At 41.4% G+C, this 24160-nt stretch overlaps 2 protein-coding genes across 2 annotated transcripts in view; one reads left to right on the top strand and one right to left on the bottom strand.

The window, feature by feature from the left end:
- Positions 1-1326: 1326 nt before the first annotated feature.
- LOC114352719 (uncharacterized) lies at positions 1327-5600 on the bottom strand. The gene is made up of 8 exons (XM_028304398.1): positions 5586-5600; positions 5012-5150; positions 4466-4665; positions 3044-3207; positions 2519-2581; positions 2196-2227; positions 1943-1963; positions 1327-1570 (listed from the first exon to the last, which is right to left on the bottom strand). Exons 1-8 carry the CDS (start codon positions 5598-5600, stop codon positions 1473-1475), a joined length of 732 nt encoding a protein of 243 aa, XP_028160199.1. The 3' UTR covers positions 1327-1472.
- A 4386-nt stretch (positions 5601-9986) lies between these two features.
- MFS16 (major facilitator superfamily transporter 16) overlaps positions 9987-24160 on the top strand; it is a 33848-nt gene continuing 19674 nt past the window's right edge. The window contains exons 1-6 of the mRNA XM_028304397.1: positions 9987-10413; positions 13880-14049; positions 18117-18197; positions 19699-19832; positions 22345-22477; positions 23647-23810. Of these exons, the coding sequence (XP_028160198.1) occupies positions 10259-10413; positions 13880-14049; positions 18117-18197; positions 19699-19832; positions 22345-22477; positions 23647-23810 (837 nt within the window). The 5' untranslated portion in view covers positions 9987-10258. The remainder of the gene's footprint in view (positions 10414-13879; positions 14050-18116; positions 18198-19698; positions 19833-22344; positions 22478-23646; positions 23811-24160) is intronic.

Raw genomic sequence — 24160 nt, 5'->3', positions numbered from 1 at the left:
AATGGGAATGGCTTCTAATTTACTCAATACGTGCTAGATTTACTGCGAATGTAGTGCCAGGTGAGTTATACCGGGATAAAAACTATCCCAAAGGCATTAAGAAGCAAAATCACGCCAGCGGATGACCCCGCTCGTCTAATGCTCACAAAAGACGCCTATACGAGTGTTACACCGCCGTCCACTGCTGAACAGGACTAAATATGTACTGGATTTGACCGCTCAGAAGGTGCCAGGTGAGTTATACCGGGATAAAAACTATCCCAAAGGCATTCAAAAGCAAAATCATGCGAGAAGGAGACCCCGCTAGTCTAATGCTCTCACAAAAGACGCCTATACGCGTGTTACACCGCCGTCCGCTGCTGGATAAGAAGTATCCTAAGTATGTACTAGGGATAAAAAGTATCCCAAGTGTCTTACAGACTATCGCTACCAGCAACGTGCTAGAATTTACTGCGAATGGTTTGTAAGTTACTCGATATTTTTTTTTGTATTTACTGCGGATATGGTGCCAGATGTAATTTGAATAATTGAATTGAATTTTTCTTCCCAGGTCACCAACAACTCCTAGTCCTAAGGATACGCACGTCCGCCGGCGCATACGTCAAAGAGTTTGTGCACGGTGAACTAAGACGCACAACGCCATCACTCGGCGACGCGATACAAGCGCAGTTCGACATTCTGGCGCTAGATGTCACTGATGTACAGTTGGATTGGCCTGTTATTAAATAGATTTAAAAAAAATGTCGTTTTATTTCAATCGGACCTTACGCGATACGTTTAAATAATCATCAGTCATCACTATTAGCTCGCTTATTTAGTCTTCACTCTCTAAAAATTACTTTAGTCGCGAACTGAGGCATACAACGCCATCTTTCGGCGACGCGAAAGGCGATTCGGAGTTGATCCCTTTCCGAGTTGATAAGTCTGCTATGACCTTATCTTCACTGTAGAAGAAAGAACTTCAACGCACAGTTTGTGAAGCCCTACTTTAGAGAAAGTCCGGTCGCCGAGCACGTAGAATTTCGTCCAATGACCCCAAGCTACCCATCCTTATCGCACGTGTGTCGATATTGCTATCGCGCTCGCACACTCACTGCGGCCGCCCGAAATTCTACGTGCTCGGCGACCGGACTTTAGCAACAAAAATTATACTGGACATTTAATTAAACATTTATTTGTATTTAAAAGCAAATAATGCTGAATCAGGTTACACAGGACTATATTTATTTTTTTGGTAGATAGATAGTTACCCCCTAACTAATAAAAAGTTACACAGTGGTTGAACACAGTTTTAAAATGACATTTCCATACTAAACGTCACTTTAAAACACTGTTCAACGAGCTTGTAAGTTTTATTAGTAAGGGGGTTAGTGTTCTTGGCGCGAATAACGTACGTTTTAAAATAAGTTCCGTTTATTTAACTCTCTTGGGCTACCAAAATCGTCTTCGTCGACTTCTTGGCCATCACTGTGCTAGGCCGTAGGAGAGGTGGAGTCAGTGGTGCTCGAGTCAGGCGCACTCGAATCAGGCGAGCTTGAATCGTCCGAGGCGCTCATATCATTGCTTGTATCTGTCAAAAGGTACAATGGATGTTCTCATTAGGCCCAGAACAGACGGTGAAACTGCAACTGCTAGTTACTTTTGAGTTGCATCTAAGTTTCTGCCATAGCGTCCGTTGAGAGACCACACATGACGCGACCAGTTTGAAACTCAGTTTCAGTTTCATTCATCAGAATCATCAGAAAGTTCCAGTTTCGTTGCAGTTGCGTTTCACCGTCTGTTCTGGGCCTAAGCCCTCTGATTACTTGTATTAAATAGTTTTTAACTTAATTTTAAGTGACTATTTAATACGTGTAAATCAGCCATATAAAATGAAATGTTTTATTCAACGGCACAAAACAACATCAAGAAGATAAAACAAAACAAGGTATCTTACACTTACCCGTAGCAGTGACATTATCATCTGAAAATTAACATGGAAACTTTAATTTTTACGTTACTTCAAAAAGGAGCTTTGTAGTCCGGGAGACGAACCACTAAGCCAGGCGCGAGTCGTAGTTAGGCTGAATTGCATAACCTTAACTTTAACCAGTGTGTTTGTATGGAGATAATATTATGAAGTTTGTTATAGTTAAAGTAAGATTGTGAAACCCAGGGTAAACTTTTTTACATCTATCACATTAAATTTTACTAACCACTAGTTGTTTCGTTGTCTTTTTCAGTTGCCCTGTAAAAAGATATTCTAGCTAGGTAATTGTCATTATTAATTGTATCTTTAAATGAGCCAGAGATATCGCAAACACTTGTTACGAAAGTGATACAAAATTAAATAAAACTGCCAAAAGAAGCAATTGTTGTTTTGAAGGCTCGTATGTATTACAAAACGACGTGACACTTATTACTTATGTAGCACATGTGATTTTACACTAAATAAAACAACTCAAGCGACCACATTTTAGAAACAGTGATTAATAAGCTGGTGAGGTTGGTGATGATGATAAAAAATAATAATGCTTACTTCAAGGCTTTTTTGGTCGTAGGCATCTGTCGCCCTGCTTTCGCTCTATTTTCGAGTATTTGCCTGCAAGAAGTTTGGGTAAAAAGGTATTGGTACTTTTAATATGTGCATCATACCTACAACCCGTGCGGGTAAGAGAGAATATTGCATTCCAGCCAGATGCGCAGTTAGTTCGATCGGGTTGGCATATCTCACAATTTATTTGTAAAAACGATTTCCTCTGTAATCATAGGCTCCACCTTGATAGAAGGGACAGTTTCCCCTTCCTCTGGCCCTGTTCATGGGCGTACACTTCCGAGCCTGAGACGATGTTTTGCCCCAGCTTCTGCTCTAAGACACTTAGGGTGAAAGGGACAAAACATTAGTAGGTAGGTATAGAAAGCATTATATATTCCCGTCGGTACTCTCAGAAAATAAATGGCCAGTTATGCACTTGGCTGGCAGTAAGTATACTAAGCGGGTCTCCTTTTTATGGCAAATAATGATTTCTTTCTATCTTTCTTTCACGACAGCAGTGGTTCTTACTTGAGCAGCTTCACGCTGATCTGAGCGCTGGGCAGGCGCGCCTCCACGGGGTTGGTGATGACGAGCACGGCGTCCTCGTCGAGCAGCGAGCTGGATGTGGTGTTGTCGGCCTCCTCGTACATCTCGTCCGAGTCGATGTCGTAGTAGAACTCGTTGGGGTGGTTCTAGACAGAATAGTGGAGAGTGATTCAGAAGATATTGGTAAGAAATGAATCTTGTGGCGCAAGTACACTGCGGGAAATTGGTCAAGACGTAATAGTGTGAACAACATCTTGGCTATTTTCTCCTTCCCCACCCGGTATACCCGACAAACTTCGGTAGCGCTTCGACTTAGACAATTTTCCGCATAGTGGACTTGAACCATTGAATTTAGTCGGTGGAGGATTAAGATTTTGTTTGAGAGGAGTTTGATGAAAGATGTGCTCCTGAGAACATTCACCACGTATGATAAGTTCTGTGTGGTTTTGGCCAATCAAAATCCAAAGAACGATAGATAAGTCGCCACTGTACCTTACCTTCCTATCAACCTAGGCTCTCATGCTGGCATCTCGCTTTGTTGAGAGTTTCTTGGAACGGCACCAACTATCCTGGATAGACGGCCTGTAGGACATTCTTTCTTGACTCCGCCGCAGGCTACGACTCTCAGTGCTAGCAGCCTAACTTCAAGAGGTCAGGGGAAAAGTAGCTTAAATAAATTATTCTTCTTCTTATGGTTAGTTAGTTTCTGTATTAGTTAAGGTATACAAGTGTAAATGTTAATGTATGTTTTAAATTCAATAAATTATTTGTATTTGTATTTGAAGAGTAAGGTCCTGTCAATCGCCAGGGGTGCCAACTGTTAAGTATAAAAACGATAGCCCTCATTTGGTGCGACTGCCTACTTAATTGATTAGTCACGTATGTTATTGAAACGTACTAAATTGAATTAAGGTGAAAAGGTCAATTTTAGGTTAAATAGGAAAATTATGTTGTTGTGACTAGACATCGTTATCAGTCATTCACTATGAAGATAACGGTTGAAACACAACAAGTGTACAAAACTAGTTGACTCATAGTTTGCTTCTACTTCATTAACTAACTAACCATATCATGTGCCCCATGGTTAGTTACAAACACCGAGATCCACGAGGCCCTGCAGATGAACACAGTGTTGGAGGAAATACGATCCACTGCAGAAAACTACCAAGAACGGCTGGCCCTGCACCCCAATGAGCTGGCTTCGGAACTGCTCCAAAAAAGCTATAGTAAACGCCTCAAGAGGCATGACATCCTGAATCTGCACTGGAGAGTGTATAAATACATAAAGAAGTAGTCTTCTCAGTGGAGAAGACACTTATCATGCAAAGGGCACTACAACTCATCCGCTCATAGTCGGGAGACTGATTGCAGATGAAGCACAGAAGAAAAAAAAACTAATCATACCTTGCTCAAGCTAGGGAAAAACTTGTAGCTCTGCGCCTTGCTTATGAACCGCCTGGTCATCGGCTGCAGCATGCGCCGCAGCGCGCGCCGCGCTGGCGCCGTTTGCTGGCTCTGCCTCATGAGCGTCAGCAGACGTAGCACAGAGTTGAAGTCCCATTCGGTTGAGTCCACGAAGCCTGGCTCTTTCTGCACTATCGATGCTAGAGGGGCGAACAATCGAAACGGTGTAAAAACTTGTAGATACCCTCACCTACCATTCATCATAAATGAAATACTATTAAATACACCAGTCAAAATATCCAAAGTGGTCGTTAGCGACCCTTAGAAATCGATTACAGTTCTACTAATAGGTAGATACAAAAAAAGAATAAGGTAGTTAGACGCACCCGCGTGGTCAACCGAGGCGGGGCATTTACGTTACGGTGCGTATTATAAGTGTGCGTTGCAGTACGGAATTTCATACAAAGAATACATACAGCCTCTAGTTGATACGGTTACAACCCATTTCCGGGTTGATATGTGCGCTTCGTCCTATAATCGACGTACCTTTAATCTTAATGGGAGCGACCTCGTTGAGCTCATCCAGGAACTTAGTCTTGTGATACTGCACCAGCCGGCCGAGCCAGCCTGTCTGGAACCATGTGCTCCCAACCGCCGTCAGGCTCACGCAGAGACATGTAAAAGTCTAGGAACGTTGAGAGGGCCGTAAACGTAGTTACCTACAATCCGGTCAAGCTGGCAGCCGTGACGTCACATCGACGCTTTGGCACAAACGTGACGAACGCAGAAATGTATGTGCGGGTGAGTGCGAGGTGCGCAAATAAGTTGACTGGGTTGTACAGGGGGTTGAAAATGTCGTTGAATTTACTTAGAACAACGGATTTGCGAGTACCTTTCTCAGATTATAACTAATGCAGTAATCCCAACCGTGTAGCGAATTAGCGATAGCCACAATAGGTAAGTACTTAATTTACTGAAACAACTACTGATAAACCCATGGGGCCCCTGATCCTTAATATGCCCGTAGGTTGTGAAAAACGGCCCTGGGTGCCCTGACTAAGATACAATGTAATGACAACGCCATCTATTGAAAGAAAAACAATTCAAGATTTAAACTTACCAATAAATTATTCATTTTACTTAAACCTTAACATTGAGATGTAAAAGCTATTTATCTATGAAATACAGAAATAATGCTTTAATATCGTTCATTTTAATTACATGCAATATAAAATAATAACTACCCATTTTAATGACACGTTATCAATGTAATTTTCTGCGTATTAACAAATTAAATTACGTTGTATGTAAAAGTAGTAAGTATTGTATAATTTAAACAGTAGTATTATTGTAGGTATAGCCTGACCAGGAACATAAAAACCCTGGCATAGAGGCGCGTCAATTGCATTTGATAGTGCAACACTGAGTACAGTCGTACCTGTGTTAAATTAATAGGCTAAATTTATGTATCAGGATTCAGGATTACGGGCTAATTTGATATTTTTATAAATTAACGAAAAGATATTATATAAAGGTAACCTGGTTTAAATAAATTAAATGAAACCATCAATCGAGCTAGTAGGATTTATTTTATTATTCATCAATAATCAAATTCAGAACTTGAATATTCAACTGCAATGTCTGCTCATGAACGCTTCAAACTCGGTACTTCTTTCCCAATTCCATAAAATTCAACACTTAGAAAGTGACAAAAAACTTTAAAGTAGGTAGTTGAAAGTGTTGAAACAAACTACAGCTAATTTTCATAGTGGACTGTACTATACGATAAACATGTCAGTCAATTTGACAACCTTTGTCGGAAACATTATTCAATGAAAATATTGTCCGAACCCTTAGTATTTCTCTTCGACAAATACATTAACACATTGTGAACCACTTTTCTTTCACGACTATAAAAATATTTTAGCAATTTATTTCACAAAATCAATTGCACACATTTAAAATAAAGTTTGTTTACACTTTGACAGCAATAGACTGACATGCAAGGTGACATGTCAATGAAGTTTTCAGTTACTGTTGCCATTAAAAGAAATTAGTACCATTAATTTTCCGCAACATGGCGAGGGTTTTTATGTTCCTGGTCAGGCTATACCTCCTGGTGGTACCTGGGTACAGTCGAGTTTAAACATAACAAACTTAAACATCAATAAAATCTATGAATAAAATGTAATCATATATAGCCTGACCAGGAACATAAAAACCCTGGCATAGAGGCGCGTCAATTGTATTTGATAGTGCAACACTGGGTACAGTCGTACCTATTGATGTGCCGTTCCCGAGAACGCTCTCCTCACTGAGAATATTCTCGGGAGCGCTCCCGGGAGCGTTCTCCTAAGTGAGAAAGGTTGAGAATCATGTTTATCAAATGGAAATAAACAAACTTTCTTAAGTAAAATAGTATTAAATTAAGTCGACAGATAAGTGTATATTGAACAATACACTCTATTTGCAGAGAAAGGCTATATTCTCAGTGTTCCCGAGAATATTCTCGGGAACTTTCTCGGCAATATTCTCGGCAACTGTTCCTTTATTATATTTTATTTTTTTCGTCGTGAATTGTCGTTTTAAATGATATGTAAGATGACAGAAATTTCTTTTTACATGCAATTAAATAATATAACTGTAATTTTTTTCGTTTTTAACACGCTTTTATTAGGTCGTCGTGTATGTAACTAACTATGTAATGGAATCTTAGAATCTGAATTACATGCATTTCTAAGTCTTGTATCATCATGAAACTTTATGCAGATTAGATGACAATACAATATTGTGGTACCAGCTGGTCTGATGATGGGACTGGAAGGTGGCCAAAGGAACTCCTAAACGAAACGGTGGAATCACATCGAGTTTGGGTTCATTGGATTTGTCTTTTCGATATCTTTAAGTGCTAGATAATGTCCAGGGTCCTAATGATGGAGTCAGTAGGTGGCCATAGGAACTCCTAAACGAAACGGTGGAAACTCATCGAGTTTGGGTTCGTTAGATTTGTCTTTTCGAGCAATTTAATGCTGATGATGTCCAGGGTCCTGATGATTCCTGTTAGTAATTAAAAGCGTGTTTTTAGTTCTTTAAACTATTCTTTACATTTGACATTAAGGGCATATTTCACAGTCGCTTAGTAAGGGCCTGTTTCGCCACTTCTGGATAAGTTGTGGATAGCCTGTCTGACGGATCATTTGACATATTTTTATATAAAATACGTGCTAGCTAGATTGATCTTAGTCTGTACGTGATTAGAATGGTTCTCAAACAGCTGAAAAACAACAAGGCACCGTAATCACGGCTGAGCTTCTGAAAGCAGGTGGAACGCCGGTACTAAAGGCTTTTCAGAAGCTGTTCGATTCCGTCATCCTCAAGGGAATTACGCCTACGGTATGGCAAAGAAGTATGGTGATACTCCTCGTCAAAAAAGGCGACAAAACCTTGTTGAAGAATTATAGACTCATTTCGCTTCTGAGCCATATCTCCAAGCTGTTTTTGATAGTCATTACGAATTGTCACGCTAGCAGGCTTGACAACTTTCAGCCCCCCGAACAAGCCGGTTTCTGAAAAGGCTTTAGTACCACAGACCATAATAATATACGCTACGGCAGATTATACGGAAGATCAAGGAGTATAATCAGCCACTTTGCGTTTGTGAACTATGAGAAAGCCTTCGATTCGATTGAGACATGGGCACTATGGGCAGTGCTGCAGTCTCTCCAACTGTGCCAAATTGACTATCGATACATTGAAGTGTTGAAAGGCTTGTACAAACACGCCATAGTAACAGTCCGTTTCAAGATCAGGACCCGAAACCTATCCAGTTGCAGCGAGGGGTGAGACAGGGAGACGTCATCACCACCGCCCTAGAAGATGTTTTCAAGCTTCTGGGCTGGAGCGGATTTAGCAGGAAGATCTAGGCACAATGCTCGATAGCCTCAATAGAGTCTCTCAACAAGTGGGTCTCAAAATGACCATGGACAAGATTTAAAAATCATGTCTAAAAACCGTGTTGCACCCACTCCTCTAAAAGTTGGAGACTCTACACTCGAAGTTGTTGACAACAATGTATACCTGGGACAAACAGTCCAGTTAGGTAGGTCCAACTTCGAAAAAAAAAGGTCAATCATCGAATCCAGCTCGGTTGGACAGCCTTCGGGAAGCTTCACGATATTTTCACGCGGCGTCTCCGTCGCGTCGCCACTCCGCTTTAAATCCGCTTTGAATCCACTTGAAATCCGCCAGAGTGGCAAGGGCCTTAAAACTCAGAGGCACACTTATTTTCAAATACCAAATACTTATTTTCAAATACAGCAATATTTCACTCACACGTTTTTAATGCCTTGTTTATAACGACTAGTCTTAACGCCCAGTTAATAAAACATCGAAGTATTACAAATAATACCACATTTATACAACAAAATTAAAATTAAAACTAAATGTATTCTGTCGAGAACACTGAGAATATTCCCGGGAGCGTTCTCGGTTCTTGAGAATATTCTCACTGGGAATATTGCCGGGAACGAGAACTTTCTCAGCGGCACATCTCTAGTCGTACCTGTATTAAATTAATAGGCTAACTTTATGTATCAGGATTCAGGATTATGGGCTAATTTAATATTTTCATAAATTAACAAAAAATATTATATTATAGGTCGACTGGTTTCAATAAATTAAATGAAACCATCAATCGAGCAAGTAGGATTTTATTATTATTCATCAATAATCAAATTCTGAACTTGAATATTCAACTACAATGTCTGCTCATGAAAGCTCAAACTCGGTACTTCTTTCCCAATTCCATAAAATTCAACACTTACAANATTTAGAAGAAATTTAGTAGGAACACAATAATTTGTGATCATGGCAAGGACATGGAGGGGGGGGGGGGGGGGGCCAAAGATGCCAAACTCTCTCTTTGATGACATTACGGTATAAAGTTACAAATAACAACAGCAACTACAAAGTACTTCTGCTTAAAAACTTGAAATCGAACCGCCCTTCCGCCACTGTAACGCATTGTAACGTTTTTCAAGACCTCCTCTCCCCCCAGATTGCATTACGTAACACTAGAACGCCCAAGGGGGTGAGAGAAGTGGTATTTGTTGCTAAGGAGCAACAAATACCACTTCTCACTTTAAAAAAACGCTATTTTTGTTTTCACCCACCAGAATGGGTGGTAATGGGTAAAAACCGGGTTTTTACCCAAATCACCCAGTTTTAACCCAATCGGGTGAAATGGGTTTTTACCCACTACCCATCTCTACCCCCACCTAGTACTTCGCACCCAGCGAATAAACTGTTTATAAATATGTCGCGGTAGCGCAGCCAATAATATTATTACAATCAATGATATTATATAAAATATTAAATAAAATGTTCTGTAATATCATTGATTACAATTTACAACTTTTCTGAGCAAAATATTGTATTGAGGAATGAGGATGCTTCATTGGCAACGAAACGGTGTAGAGTTTAGAGCAGTTACAAAACGCATGCAACGTCAAAAAATTTGACATTGACATTTCCCGCAGGGGACGTGGTCGGTCGGATCGACGTATTTTACTGAAATTAATTCGAAATCAATTAATTTTGTTAAAATTTTACCACAAAGGTGTTTTTATTTGAAATTTTAATAGCTTTCTAATATTTGACAATCAATCAGTGTAGTGTAAGAGTTACAAATGACGTGAAATTATTGTTTCGAATTCATCCAAGTACTCAGATGTAAACAAAGAGATTATTATGCGAAAAAATGCGATTAGAGATTAGTACAACCAGTGGGCGTTAATGAGTAGCCTTTTAGTAGGGTTTGTTAAGCATTTTCGACGAAAAAAGCGAGTCAAAATGAGTGGAGTGAGTCGCGATGCGCCTTTGGGGGTCCAGTGTCTTCAGAGCCTGAGTGGTTCCCTATTCCCTCGCCTTCAGTTCAACAGGCTACTATTGTAAGTTTTTTTTTAATTATTTTTTTTAATTGCGGCCAAGGCTATGGCATTCACGCTTGAGATGAATCATTGAGTTTATGCATGAATTAATTGCAAACAACATTTGTTTGTAATTACTTTACAATAAAGCCTTGTGCATTTACTGAGTTATCACCAAGTTACAATATTGTTAGTCACAATTAGCAAGGTTATCGTTGGCCAATTATTAAGTCTAATTAAAATTAATAGAAATTAAGTCAAAATAGGTACCTAATTTAAATATTTTATTTAAATGTTAGTTTTAAATACTTTTACTACAACTACTACTAATTTTATCATTCTAATATGTGAGCTATTTTTCAGCATAACTCTAGAACACTAAACATACATAAAAGAGAAAGTATTTATTAAAAAGTAAAGGTCAAAAGTCAAGATTTCTACAAACACTATGTACAGCTAAGAGTAAACATAGAAAGTGATTTCTGTAAGCAATAAAAGGTGGTAAATTACAGATTTTTCTATTAAACTAGATGCCCATTTTCACCATCAATCCCTAATTTAAATATACCCTTATGGTAACACATAACAGGAATTTTGTTTTCATAGGGGTCACTTAAAAATTAGGAATTGATGGTGAAAACGAGCGTTAGTCCGTATTTAATATCAAAACAAAAGCTTTTTGAGTCAGCAGATAGCTGATAATACAAGACAACAACAATAACAACGTACGAGAAAGTAAACATTTGCAGATTTAGGTTCTCACATTATAAAAATTGTGCAAACAGAATTCACCGCTGTTTAATTAAGTTTGTGGACATGATAATATTATAATTTCAGCTTCTTATCAAACTCGTTTCCGTTTATTTTTACTATCACATACGAATCATGCTATCATGTACGTCTGATATTATCTTAACAATGTTATTTATGGTTTTACTTTTATAATTGACTCATAATTAGATTACAACAAACATACAAAATATGTTATCCATTTTGAACTTGTATGAAATACACATAGTTACAGAGCTGTTAGCAAATTTCTAACATATGGTGCACAATATTTAAGAACTAGACACTTAACTAGAAATTGCTAATTTCTTATCAGTGATGTCATTCAATTTGTTTTTACTGTGTGGCAAAAGCATAATGAATGTGGATTTTAATTGATTTTCACACGCCGCGTGCGTAAACTCAAAAAGTACTAAACTGATTGTCATTAGGTTTTTAAGAACAAAGTAAATCACGAGGAAGATGAAAAAATGCGTAGGATATTTTTTTTATCCCGGTTTTTGAATCGATAAGAATAACTGTGATAAACCGATATTCAAGCAGGTGAAGCCGCGGGCGCAAACTAGAATCAAAAGAAACGCATCAAATACATTAATTTACCACTTATTGTATTACAAAAGATACGGGTCTCATAAAAGAACGACGCTATAAATTCGGCGTCATAATGTCATCAGTGCAAAGGCCTTTCTCCCTTACAAACAAAGGTCATACAGATGAATCGCGTTCACAACAATGTCATACAATCAGTGTTGTTGCAAAATAGCATTCATTTCAACCATGATAAGACTCAAATTTCGCTTAGCTGGATGTACACTTAGCGTCATATAGTTCGTTTGTAACACCCAAAGTGATCGCCTATGGGGTAGAAAAGTTCTCGAGTGGCGACTACGCTATGGGCTGGAAGACGTGACGTTGTGTGGGCAAGCTCCCCACTAGGTGGACCGACGATCTGGTGAAGGTCGCGGGAGGTGCCTAGATGCTGGCGCAGGACCGATCGTTGTAGAAATCCTTGGGGGAGGCCTTTGTCCAGCAGTGGACGTCATTTGGCTGAAACGAACGAACAAACCCAAGTCACGAACTTCTTCTTTTCGTGTCGACAACAAACCTACACAGTGTCAGCCCAAAACTCCGCCACAAGAGTGGCGTTGTCAGCAGCACTCATCAAATCCTCCTGAGTGCAGTTGTAGGGCACTCAGGGCACGACATCAGAGCCCCGATTACGGTAATTTTTAACGTTTCCAATCCAGACGCGCTTTATCGATTCTGCGATACGATTGGTCAGCGTAATGATCAAAACAGCGTACGTCAGCTGTTTTGACCAATCGTAACGCAGAATCGATGAAGCGCGTCTGGATTGGAGACGTTAAAAATTACCTTAATCGGGGCTCAGGTGCTTCATCGACTGGGGAACAAAACCGAACTATTTGATGCTGACTGTACCTTAATGTTATTGCACCGTGACTCGTGCGGGTCGTGATTCGTTGAACTGAATGAATCAGAGAATTCAGAGATCAATTTACAGTCAATATCAATTGAAACATTGTTATTGATCAAATTATAGCGTAACAAGAACATTGTTACGTCGACAAAAAACCATACAGGGGTCGCCCATCTCAGCCCCGAATCGAACCCGCGACCTCTCCTCTGGAGTCCAATACGAACCACTACAGTTATTATGCATGAAGGTATCTTTTATTTTTTCGGGGACAAATTCATTGAATGAGGGCTATCGTTTTTATACTTAACAGTTGGCACCCCTGGCGATTGACAGGACCTTACTCTACAGTGGCGCCATCTTTAAGAGTGCAAATGCGATAGTCCTCCTACCACTTTAGCGCTCACCAGTTAGTGCCACTGTCTTCGCTACTAGCAAGTGACAGGACCTTACTCTACAGTGGCGCTAACTGGTGAGCGCTAAAACGATAGCCCTCATTGCATACCTACTCCGCGGGGACAGGGTAGGTTATGTAGGGTTCACCAAGTCAGAAGGACAAGGCATACCTACTCAAAAGACCCCGGTGCTTCGTCACTCGTCGTTCGTGGGAGGAAACTTTGGGATTCTGGGCCAAGCCTTCACTACCAGTCACTCCCGGCGATTGTCCTACAAGCTCCCCAGGACAGGGGGCGACGGGAGCAGCTGGGAGCACACAGCTGTTCCCGTCTGACGGTGGTGGTGCAATGCTTGCGAAAGCGCCCCCACGACTACCGGCCCGCTGGCCATCACTGTGTTCGCAATCAAATAAACGCCAAAACGAAGTACTTAAGTACAAATACAAATCTATTTATTCAAAAGTAAGTATATGCATATAAAAACAAGGAACAAATTTTTAAGTACAGATATTAATGCATCTTACAAAATATTATGATACTAAAAACATTGAGCTTTGTTTCTTAAGTTAGGGCAGAGCGCTGTATTTTAGGATAAGCTAGCGCTCTTCCTATAGCGAAAATCGCAAAAAGATGCATTTTATACATAACTTAAATGTAATTTTTGACACTGGTAGGTACCTCGAAACAAAACGTGCTATAATAAGTTTAACAATATTAAAGTTTATTCACATTACAATCATTAATTAAGCATATTCCCCTTGAGTGTAAAAAGGGCATTTGAAATCAGGACTATAAATTAGTACTTGAGTGTACCAACAAGAAGCAGAGACTAAAGAACGTTTGATTTGATTTGTATTATCGTCCCCAGGTACCAATCATGTGTGCTGATGCTGACATTCTTCACGTACATGACGTACCACCTGACTCGCAAGCCGATCTCCGTCGTCAAGAGTGTTCTGCACCGCAACTGCAGTGGGTTCGTGCCACCGCCAGGAGTCGACCCGGCGGATGACAACTGGTGCGACTGGCCGCCATTCAGTGAGTACATTCGTTCATTCTTCCTACGTGATGTGCAAGCTTTAGTCGTTCATTCTTCCCACCTGACGCCTAATTCCCACCTGACGCGCAAGTATCGTTCGTTCATTCTTCCCACCTGACTCGCAAGCCTCATTCATTCTTCCCACTTGGTAAACAAGCCTCATTCGTTCATTCATTCTTTCCACCTGACCATCTCTGTGGTCAAGAGCATTCTGCACCGCAACTGCAGCGGTTTCGTGCCTCCGCCGGGAGTCGATCCTGCGGATGGCAATTGGTGCGACTGGCCGCCTTTCAGTGAGTTAATTAATATCCTAGTAAAGTTTCATCGAAATCAGTTTACTAGTTTTTGCGTGAAAGAATAACAAACATTCTGTCCATACTTTACAGACTTCCACATCTTTAAACTTATACAAAACACATAGTACCATTCAAAATCAAAATCAAAATCAAAAATATTTATTCAGTTTAGACCACAAGTGGCACTTATGAACGTCAATAGAAAATAATAAAAAAAGAAAAAGGTAGCCCTTATGGGGCACTTTACATGTCTCCTTATCTTTTGGGCCCTACCAGCGCTTCGAGACAAACATATGGCAAGTGCTGAGAAGAAACGCCGGAACAAACTCAGTCACCACTTATTGCCAGGAATTATCTAACGGTAAGAATAGTCAAATTTAAGTACATCAAATATGTGCAGACTGAACTGACCACGCATCCTTGTCATCAATATAGTCTCGAACCTTGTAGTACCCTTTGGACATAAGGGTATTTTTTATATGTATCTTAAATTTGTTTATTGGCAATTCGACAAGGTTGTGTGGTATTTTGTTAAATATGGTAATACATTTCCCCAAGAATGAATTACCTATCTTATGCAACCTAAATGATGGAACAGCAAGTTTATTCTTATGTCTCGTGTTAAATGAGTGGACGTCACTTTTCTTAGTAAATAAATGTATATGTTTACGGACATACATAATGTTATCAAATATGTATTGCGAAGCCACAGTCAATATATTGATTTCTTTAAAAACTTCTCTAAGCGAGTCACGTGGTTTAAGACCGTATATTGCCCGAACAGCTCTTTTCTGTAAAATGAAAATTGATTCTATGTCTGCTGCTGAGCCCCACAGTAAAAGACCATAAGACATAATACTATGAAAATAACTAAAATATACAAGCCTTGCTGTTTCAACATCAGTCAAGTTTCTGATCTTTCTCACCGCAAAGGCAGCTGAACTAAGTCTTCCCGCCAAGGCAGCAATATGGGGGCCCCATTGTAATTTACAGTCTAGGGTAATACCTAGAAAGACAGTAGAGTTTATCAGTTCAATGCGTTCATTATTTACTGTAATATTAGTATTAACTTGTTTGACATTAGGCATAGTGAATTTTAAACATTTGGTTTTTTTTGCGTTTAATAGCAAATTATTAGTTGTAAACCAGTCTAATACTTTGGAAAGAGCATTATTCACGTCGTCAAATATTTCCTGACGCCTGTCAGTTTTAAAAATTAAAGAAGTGTCATCAGCAAATAATACTATCTCACAAAGGCCATTTATAATTCAAGAACAGCTGGACAGATTTTGATGATATTGGATATCTCCATACCGCTAATAACTGACACCCTAGAATCTAGATTAACATAAAGGCGACTTTTTTTACCCGGCTACCTAAAAAAGAGGGGTTGTGTTTTTAGATAAATTAGTATTATCAGTAATCAATCATCATCATGTCACAACCAAATTCAAACAATTAACTTGTATTTAAAAGGAATTTTCTTCTAAGTTTTTTTAAGAGTGACGCAAGTTTGTCAACCAATTCACAGGAGTTTAAGTAAGATGAGATTGATGTCCTGGCTGGGGTCATTTTGACCAATACCAGTTAAGTCCAAAAAGGGGAGTCAAATTTGCTACATCAGTGGGGTGAAGTGACATCACTTCGCAGTCCTGTTACAACGTGCCGGTTACAACTTTGATCCACCGCAAGGGCTTCCTCAGCCACAAGTGGTTTCACCTTGATTAGGATTGAGGGAGTGTTCTCACCTCGTTCCTACCTCCTCAGCGCGCGAGCAAGCCGGGGCAAACATACTCACAGCGCGGTAGGGGAGAATTAGGGCAGCTCCCCCCCATCACTGCACTACTGTGTAGCAACGGACTCCCGATGGAAATTGCAATCTAGCCGTATATATACTTAGCGGGGCCAAAAACTTCGTCACCGCGATTCAGGATTCGTGTGAGAAAGAATTAATGTGCGAGTTAGAAAAAAATCCTTGTGCTTTTATTTTGGTTTTGCTGTATATTACAAACAACCTGGGCGTCGTGGCTATTATTTAAAATTTGCAATTTATTATTAACATTGGTAAATCGAAATTAATAAAGATGATTTTCGTTTGATGTAACGTTTTTAGGGCACGATGAAGGGAACAACGCCATCGCTTGGCAACCTAAGGAAACTAACTAATAATGCGAATTTTGCAATGCTTTTTTTTACGTCGATAAAATTAATTTCACTTTAACTTAATTTTTCGAAACAAAAATTATAAAATATTTGTTTGACTGTGTTTGTACAATAAAACAATGTATTTAAATTAATTTCTAGATAAGTAGTAATTATTTTTTTAAATAAATAAATATCCTTGGACATTGAACACTGCGCCATCTAGTCCTAACTATGCAAAACTTGCAAAGAGTACCCAGACAACAGATAATAAACAAACATACATAAATACTTTTTATGTAAAAACACCAAGATCAATGCAAAAACATAAGTTCATTCATAAACTTACAAATGATTCTATTGTTCGGGGATCGAACCCGCGACCTCATGTACGCAAATCACACCTAACACTCGGCATCGCAGTCCATCTATCGGTCCTAGGTAAAAATTAATTCAAATTAAAATTCAAATAATTTATTTCGGAAATTAGGTTCCATTTGGGACCTGGGGCGGAACCGCGAAAGAATGTCTAGGCCGTCCAGTTCGGACAATAACTCGCAGTTCCCTCCCAAAGACTTTGGGAGGACACCGTCAGCTTTTAGTGAGTAGGCCCTGCCCATCTGGCAGGGAGGGCCTCACATAACCCACTGGTTCACCCGAGCCAGGGGGTATGCAATTTCAGCTAGACAAAAAAAATGCTAGGTAGGTATATTTGGGACGATTTTTTTTTGGGTTATTCCGTATTCGACCCGTGACAACTCAACCCACTCATTATTTTTTCCTTACTCAACCCAATTTTGTTCCTTATTCTACCCACAACAAATTTTTAATTTTATGTTCCTTATTCACCCCAAAAACATTACAACTACTTAAAAAATATAAGATTTTTATGAAGGTACGGTCAGAATAAAAATATATTTTTTTGAAATTTAAGCTCAGTTAACTTTTGTGTTAAGATCGTTCTATTAAATTTCTGAAAAAACAGTAAACGTTGTTTTGCTATCCATACTTATTTTTGGTATATTTACTTTGGGTTGAGTAAGGAATGCATTTGGGTAGAATAACGAAATTATGTAATGGGTTGAGCTAGGAATACTAATTTGGGATGAGTGAAGAAATGGGTTGAGTTGTCATGGGTCGAATACGGAATAACCCGATTTTTTTTTGGGACGCGCGCTGGTAGCTTTAAGAGCTTTTCCAGCTTCACCGGGCAGAGTGGCAACTATATGTAGAAGGTACTCTAGCCGTTTGGCGATCGTCGGTGCGCGTGCCGAGGAGGCTGAGTGTGGGCTCGTCCGCGTTATCGCAGAACGACGTTTGCGATCGCTCCGTATCGAGCGCATAAGGCGCCCGATCAGTGGCGAACCCAACTAGAGGGTTGCCCACCGCGGTGTTGGACCAAAGTCCAGCCTACGGCGGGCTCACTCTAGTGGGCCCGATCGAGGGGACTACGGACGCGGCCTGAGGGCGCCACGGTAGGCTCAGACCTCGGCTCAGGCCGTGTCCGGGGGACGGGTATTTGGGACATGTTAAGTGCCCTGTAAAGGGGCTACGTACTGAATAAACTATTTGATTTGATTTGACGGTGTTTATAACATAAAATAATATTGTTTATTATTTGTTCACAGACACGACTGACGCAAATACTCTGCTGGGCGCTCTGGACTCAGCATTCTTGTTCTCCTATGCGGGCGCCATGTTTGTTTCTGGTAAGTAATGTAATGTTACACTGTTTTGTTACAATGTTACAATACACAATTCACTTTGACACGGAAACATCGACTTGACTTGAACCGAGAGACGCGGGTTCGAGCCCCGCCGCCGCTCGACTATTATGGTGAGCGATGAGCCTATTCATGATCATGACACAAGCATATTTAGCTTAGTACGAGGGGCTAACTTGGCTTCAAAATAAAACAATATTTAGTCCAATCATTACAGAATCAAGGCTGTTAAATTGAATCGAGTTTTGAGCATTTTTTTTTAATGCTAGACAAGGTAGCAGGTATTTGACCGCAATCGCACCTGATGTTAAGTGATATGCAGTCTAGGATTGTACATATCTGCCCTGTAAGTGCGTATTCACTCTCGCCTTGAAAACGCCCGGATTATAGTGTTCAGGAAATACAGCAGCAGGCAGCGAATTCCAGTCCCTAGCTGTTCGCATAAACGAGTCGTCGAAACGCTTAGTGCGAGCTGGTGGAATGTCGACAATGTTCCCTACATTGTCGATTCATTTCAATTCGACAATTATTTCCAATGCGGACAAATTTTTTTGACATTTGAACCTGCATAACCCTAAAATAGAATACTACACAGAACCCTAGTCCTATACGAGACTGTTTCGCGCTTGGTCGATTTCTGTTTATCAATATCGCATTACAATCCTCACAACGTGAGTGCGTGACGCGCGCCCATATTGGCACAGCTGGCCTAATTCCTAGGTTTTTAAGTGCAATGATGACATCATTAGTTTATGATTTTAGTGTTTTCACCCATTTCTAGATGCCAATGACGGTCACTTTTTGACATCCACTAAGGTGAGGTAGTTTTTAAAGATAAATAATGCCACACTGACTTGACTGTGTGTGGTAATGCAAGTTATATTAGAACATGTATAAATTCCCTAAAAAGGACCTTCAACATACTAGTAGGTACAATAGGTCTAGAGTTCCCTAAGGCAGGGTTTCCCAATTTTTTTTTGCCAAGGAACCCTAATTGATTATACTTTTCCTAGCGGAACCCCCGTACTACTCCGCCCGCACGCCCTGCCCCTCCCTTGTGCGTAAACAAGTCGGTGCGAGCGAACAACGTCGGTCACGAAACGTGGGATAATATTTTGTACGGAACCCTTGCGGCCTTTCTACGGAACCCCAGGGTTCCGCGGACCACCATTCGGGAACCGCTGCCCTAAGGTATGGAGCGGCACGGAAGTGTTTTTGTGACGTCTAACGTCAGTGAGACTTCAGATATGCTTCAGACTTGTATGCTCTGTCGCCGCTCCCACACCTCAGTTGTTCGCTATACATCGTTTCATCCACGAAGACGCGCCCCACCATTCTTCCGCTAATGTTTGGGTGTTATCGGTACGAATTACCGGATCAAATTCCCCGCACTCCGCGCTTCCCTCGACCGAAAATTGGTGGGGCGCGTCTTCGTGGATGAAACGATGTATCCATTTGACCATTACCTGATGATGTCTGCTCGCAGGTATGGTGGCTGAGCGCGTGGACCTCAGATACTTCCTGAGCCTGGGCATGCTGCTCTCGGCAGCTTGCTGCTACATGTTTGGAGTCGGCTACACTTATGGCGTGCACAGCATCGCGTATTATCTGCTGGCTCAGGTGAGACAGACAGAGAGAAAGTGTAGGTGACAGGAGAGAGAGAGAGAGAGAGAGAGAGACAAAAGGTGCAGGTGAGAGGAAAGATAGAAGGAGCAGGTGCATAGCATCGCATACTATCTGCTAGTTTAGGTGAGAAAAGAGGGAAAGAGGCGCAGGTGACAGAAGAGAGACAGAAGTAGGTGAGGTGACAGGAGGGACAGAAGAGTCTGAGTGTGTCGGTCTCAGATACTTTCTGAGCTTGAAGTGAAGGCGATTGTACGACCGTTCGCTTCTAATCATCATCGGCTAAGGGAAGAAGAAAGCTAATGGTATGGTGGCTGCTGGTGGCGCAGGTGAGAGGGAAAGAGAAAAAGACACTTGTGAGGACGTAGACGTACGTAGGAGGCAAGGGGGCTGAAGTGTGAGGACGAGCTAAGGAGGCCGTTGTCAGGAGACAGAAGGATCTATGACGGACGATCTTAGAGTGGCTGCTGATGAATGATGATGAACTGATGATGAGTTGGTGGCTGAGTGCGTGGACCTCAGATACTTCCTGAGCCTGGGCATGCTGCTCTCGGCGGCTTGCTGCTACATGTTTGGAGTCGGCTACACTTATGGCGTGCACAGCATCGCGTACTATCTGCTGGCTCAGGTGAGAGAGAGAGAGAGAAGGTGTAGGTGACAGGAGAGAGTGAAAGACAAAAGGTGCAGGTGAGAAAAGAGAGACTGAAGGTACCGGTGACACTCCTGTCACCTGCTGTGACACTCATGTCACCTGCTGTTACAGGAGTGTCTCTCTCCAGAGACAGAAGGTGCAGGTAAAAAAAGAGACAGAAGGTGCACAGCATCGCATACTATCTACTAGTTCAGGTGAGAAAAGAGAGAAAGAGGCGTGCAGGTGACAGGAAAGAGAGAGACTGAAGTAGGTGAGGTGACAGGAGGGACAGAAGAGTCTTCTCTTGGTGTCTTCTTAGTGACTTCCTGAGCCTGGAGTGAAGGCGATTGTACGACCGTTCGCTTCTAATCATCATCAGCTAAGGGAAGAAGACCCCTAGCCAATGACATGGTGGCTGAGCGCGTGGACCTCAGATACTTCCTGAGCCTGGGCATGCTGCTGTCGGCAGCTTGCTGCTACATGTTTGGAGTCGGCTACACTTATGGCGTGCACAGCATCGCGTACTATCTGCTGGCTCAGGTGAGAAAAGAGAGAGAAAGAGGCGCAGGTGACAGGAGAGAGAGACAGAGGGTGCAGGTGAGAAAAGAGAGACATAAAGTGCAGGTGAGAGAAGAGAGAGACAACAGGTGCAGGTGAGAGAAGAGAGACAGAAGGTGCAGGTGACAGGAAAGATAGAAAGAGCAGGTGCATAGCATCGGATACTATCTACTAGTTTAGGTGAGAAAAGAGAGAAAGAGGCGTGCAGGTGACAGGAAAGAGAGAGACTGAAGTAGGTGCGGTGACAGGAGGGACAGAAGAGTCTGAGTGTGTTGGTCACAGATACTTCCTGAGCCTGGAGCGAAGGCGATTGTACGACCTTTCGCTTCTAATCATCATCAGCTAAGGGAAGAAGCCCCCTAGCCAATGACATGGTGGCTGAGCGCGTGGACCTCAGATACTTCCTGAGCCTGGGCATGCTGCTCTCGGCAGCTTGCTGCTACATGTTCGGCGTCGGCTACACTTATGGCGTGCACAGCATTGCGTACTATCTGCTGGCTCAGGTGAGAGAGACAGAGAGGTGTAGGTGACAGAAGAAAGTGAACGCGCAGGTGACAGGAGAGAGAGACAAACGGTGACAAAAGAGAGAGAGAGAGAGAAAAAGAGACGCTTGGGAGGCAGGCGTTGGACGCAGGTCGCTACCAACCGGTCAACATGGAAATCAATCAACAACATAGGCCTCCCGCCTATGTTCAGCAGTGGACGTCCTGTGGCTGAAATGATGATGAGGTGACGGAGCGAGTGTGAGGAGGACCTTAGGAGTGTCTTATCTTAGGAGGATGTTATCCCCTTCTGCCTTCCTTGAGGACGTAGGTAATCTCACAAAAAGTCGTGAGAAAGAGGCGACGAAGCAGCGAGAGATCTTATAGAAGTTCAAGAAACCGTGCCTTAGGGCCGTTTTCAATAAAAGCTACACAGTGTCAGCCCAAAACTCCGCTACAAGAGTGGCGTAGTCAGCAGCATTTAGTAAATCCTCCTGTGTGCAGCTGCTCGGGCACTCAGGGACTCAGGGTTGAGATTGATGGAGCGAAAGCGTGAAAGTGTATAATTTGTAAGCTTCGCGTCATACCCGGCGACATGGCATGTCAGGGGCCAGGCCCCCCATGAAAAATACCCCTAGATACAAGGCAATAAAAACATTTCATTATTGTAACCTGATGATGTCGTGCCCTGAGTGCCCGAGCAATTGCACGCAGGGGGATTTGATGAATGCTGCTGACAACGCCACTCTTGTGGCGGAGTTTTGGGCTGACACTGTGTAGGTTTGTTGTCGACACGACAAGAAGAAGATTATTGTAACGTGGTATCTGTGTTCCGTAGGCGGGGGCGGGCATAGCACAAACGACTGGCTGGCCGGGCACGGTGGCCATTGTGGGCAAGTGGTTCGGAAACTCCAAGAAGGGACTCATCTTCGGGATATGGAACTCGCACACTTCACTCGGGAATATATTGGGTGAGTTCGTCAGTTAATCATTCATTCATAAGCTAAGAAATTATTAAATTGCGTCGAAAACATTGGCCAATGTTCATAATTCAATTATCATCTACAATTCTACAGTAATATTATAAACAGGAAAGATTAGTTGTTTATTTGTTTCCGACACTACTGAAATTCTTTCACCCATTATGGCGCAGTTAGTCACACTTTGCGCGAAGTTGATCGAATCAGACAGTGTAAACTTTATATCGTTTCGCCTTGCATCGCCCATACCCATACCACCCATACTTCCCTCGATCAAGTTCGCGCATAGTGTAACTGCGCTATTAGTATCCTACATTATTTCCGATCTGAGGTGGAATTGTGTAAAGCAATCGTAATCATTTGACAGTTCATAACGTACGATAAAGTCAGTTAAACAAAGCGTTTGACAGAATAATCGTACGTTATGAACTGTCAAATGATAACGATTGCTTTACACAATACCACCTCTGAGGAATTTCGCTGAGTCAGCTAGTAAGTGCAGCGGAGCAAATTTTACAGGAGAGCGAAAAAACGCATTTTCATTTACCCTGCTAAGATGCTTAAAGATTTGGATAACTTCCGATGTTTATTTTGAAGATTAGTTACTGAAGTAGGTATACTTTATGGAATAAAAGAATATATATATTTAGTTAAAAATTGCAAGTTTTATGCTCATTACTAACACTAAAAATTATTTTTTTGACATAATTGCCTCGTAAAAATCAAAATCGAATATGAATCAGTACTCATATGGTCCCCAGATTTTGATATGGTTATCGAGTGTCAGCCAACAGAACTCGAAATAATATTTAAATTACAGTAGCATTTTACCTCTAATAAGTCACATTGACCATTTTGAAACCTAGTAAGTCCATGCACTTACTAGGTTTTAAAATGGTCATTGTGACTTGCTAGGTTTTGATAATGGTTTTTGCAGATTTGAATTGAACTTACTAGGTTTTTAGCTACGCGTATTTCCGGTGTTAAGTGTAATAGAGCGATTTCTGTCTTCACATCCTGTCCTTTCTCTGTGCAGAGACCTTCATTCTAAGGTGATTTATGACAAAAAACGAAAATCTGCAAAAGTGTCCCTTACTAGGTTCTTAAATGGTTCAGCCGAGCTAGTCTGTGATAAATAATTTCTCTCTTTTCATTCCCAGGCGCGCTCCTAGCAGCAGAATACGTGGAAACCAACTGGGCGTTGTCATTTATATACCCAGCGCTGGTGATGGGAGTGGTAGCACTCTTCGTATTCCTGTTCCTACCGCCAGAACCGAAACATGTGGGCATCGTGCCGAGTTCGCCACCCAGTACGAGAGACTCGGTGAGTTCGTGATAGTAAAAGGGGATCTATGATAGTGAGTTCGTTATTCAAGATAGTTGGGGAGCCGTGATAGTTGGTGAGTGGGTTCATTATAAATGGTTGATGAGTGAGGAATCATGATAGTCAGTGGGTGAATTGGGATCTATGATAGTGAGTTATTTATGATAGTGAAATGAAGAGGCGGGATCCACTATATTTAGTTAGGAGTGTATGTTAGTGGCTTAGTGAGTGTGGTTCGATGATAGTGATGTTGGTAATTAGTAACCGGTGGGGTTCAACAACCGTGATAGTTAGTTGGTGAGTGAGAGGGATTTAGACAGTCAGTTGTTCAAATGGTGAATGGAAATCTA

This window comes from Ostrinia furnacalis, unplaced genomic scaffold (genome assembly GCF_004193835.3).
Source record: "Ostrinia furnacalis isolate ACB-3 unplaced genomic scaffold, ASM419383v2 OfSCF1433, whole genome shotgun sequence".
Taxonomy (NCBI): domain Eukaryota; kingdom Metazoa; phylum Arthropoda; class Insecta; order Lepidoptera; family Crambidae; genus Ostrinia; species Ostrinia furnacalis.
This window is presented reverse-complemented; position numbering and strand designations above follow the sequence as displayed.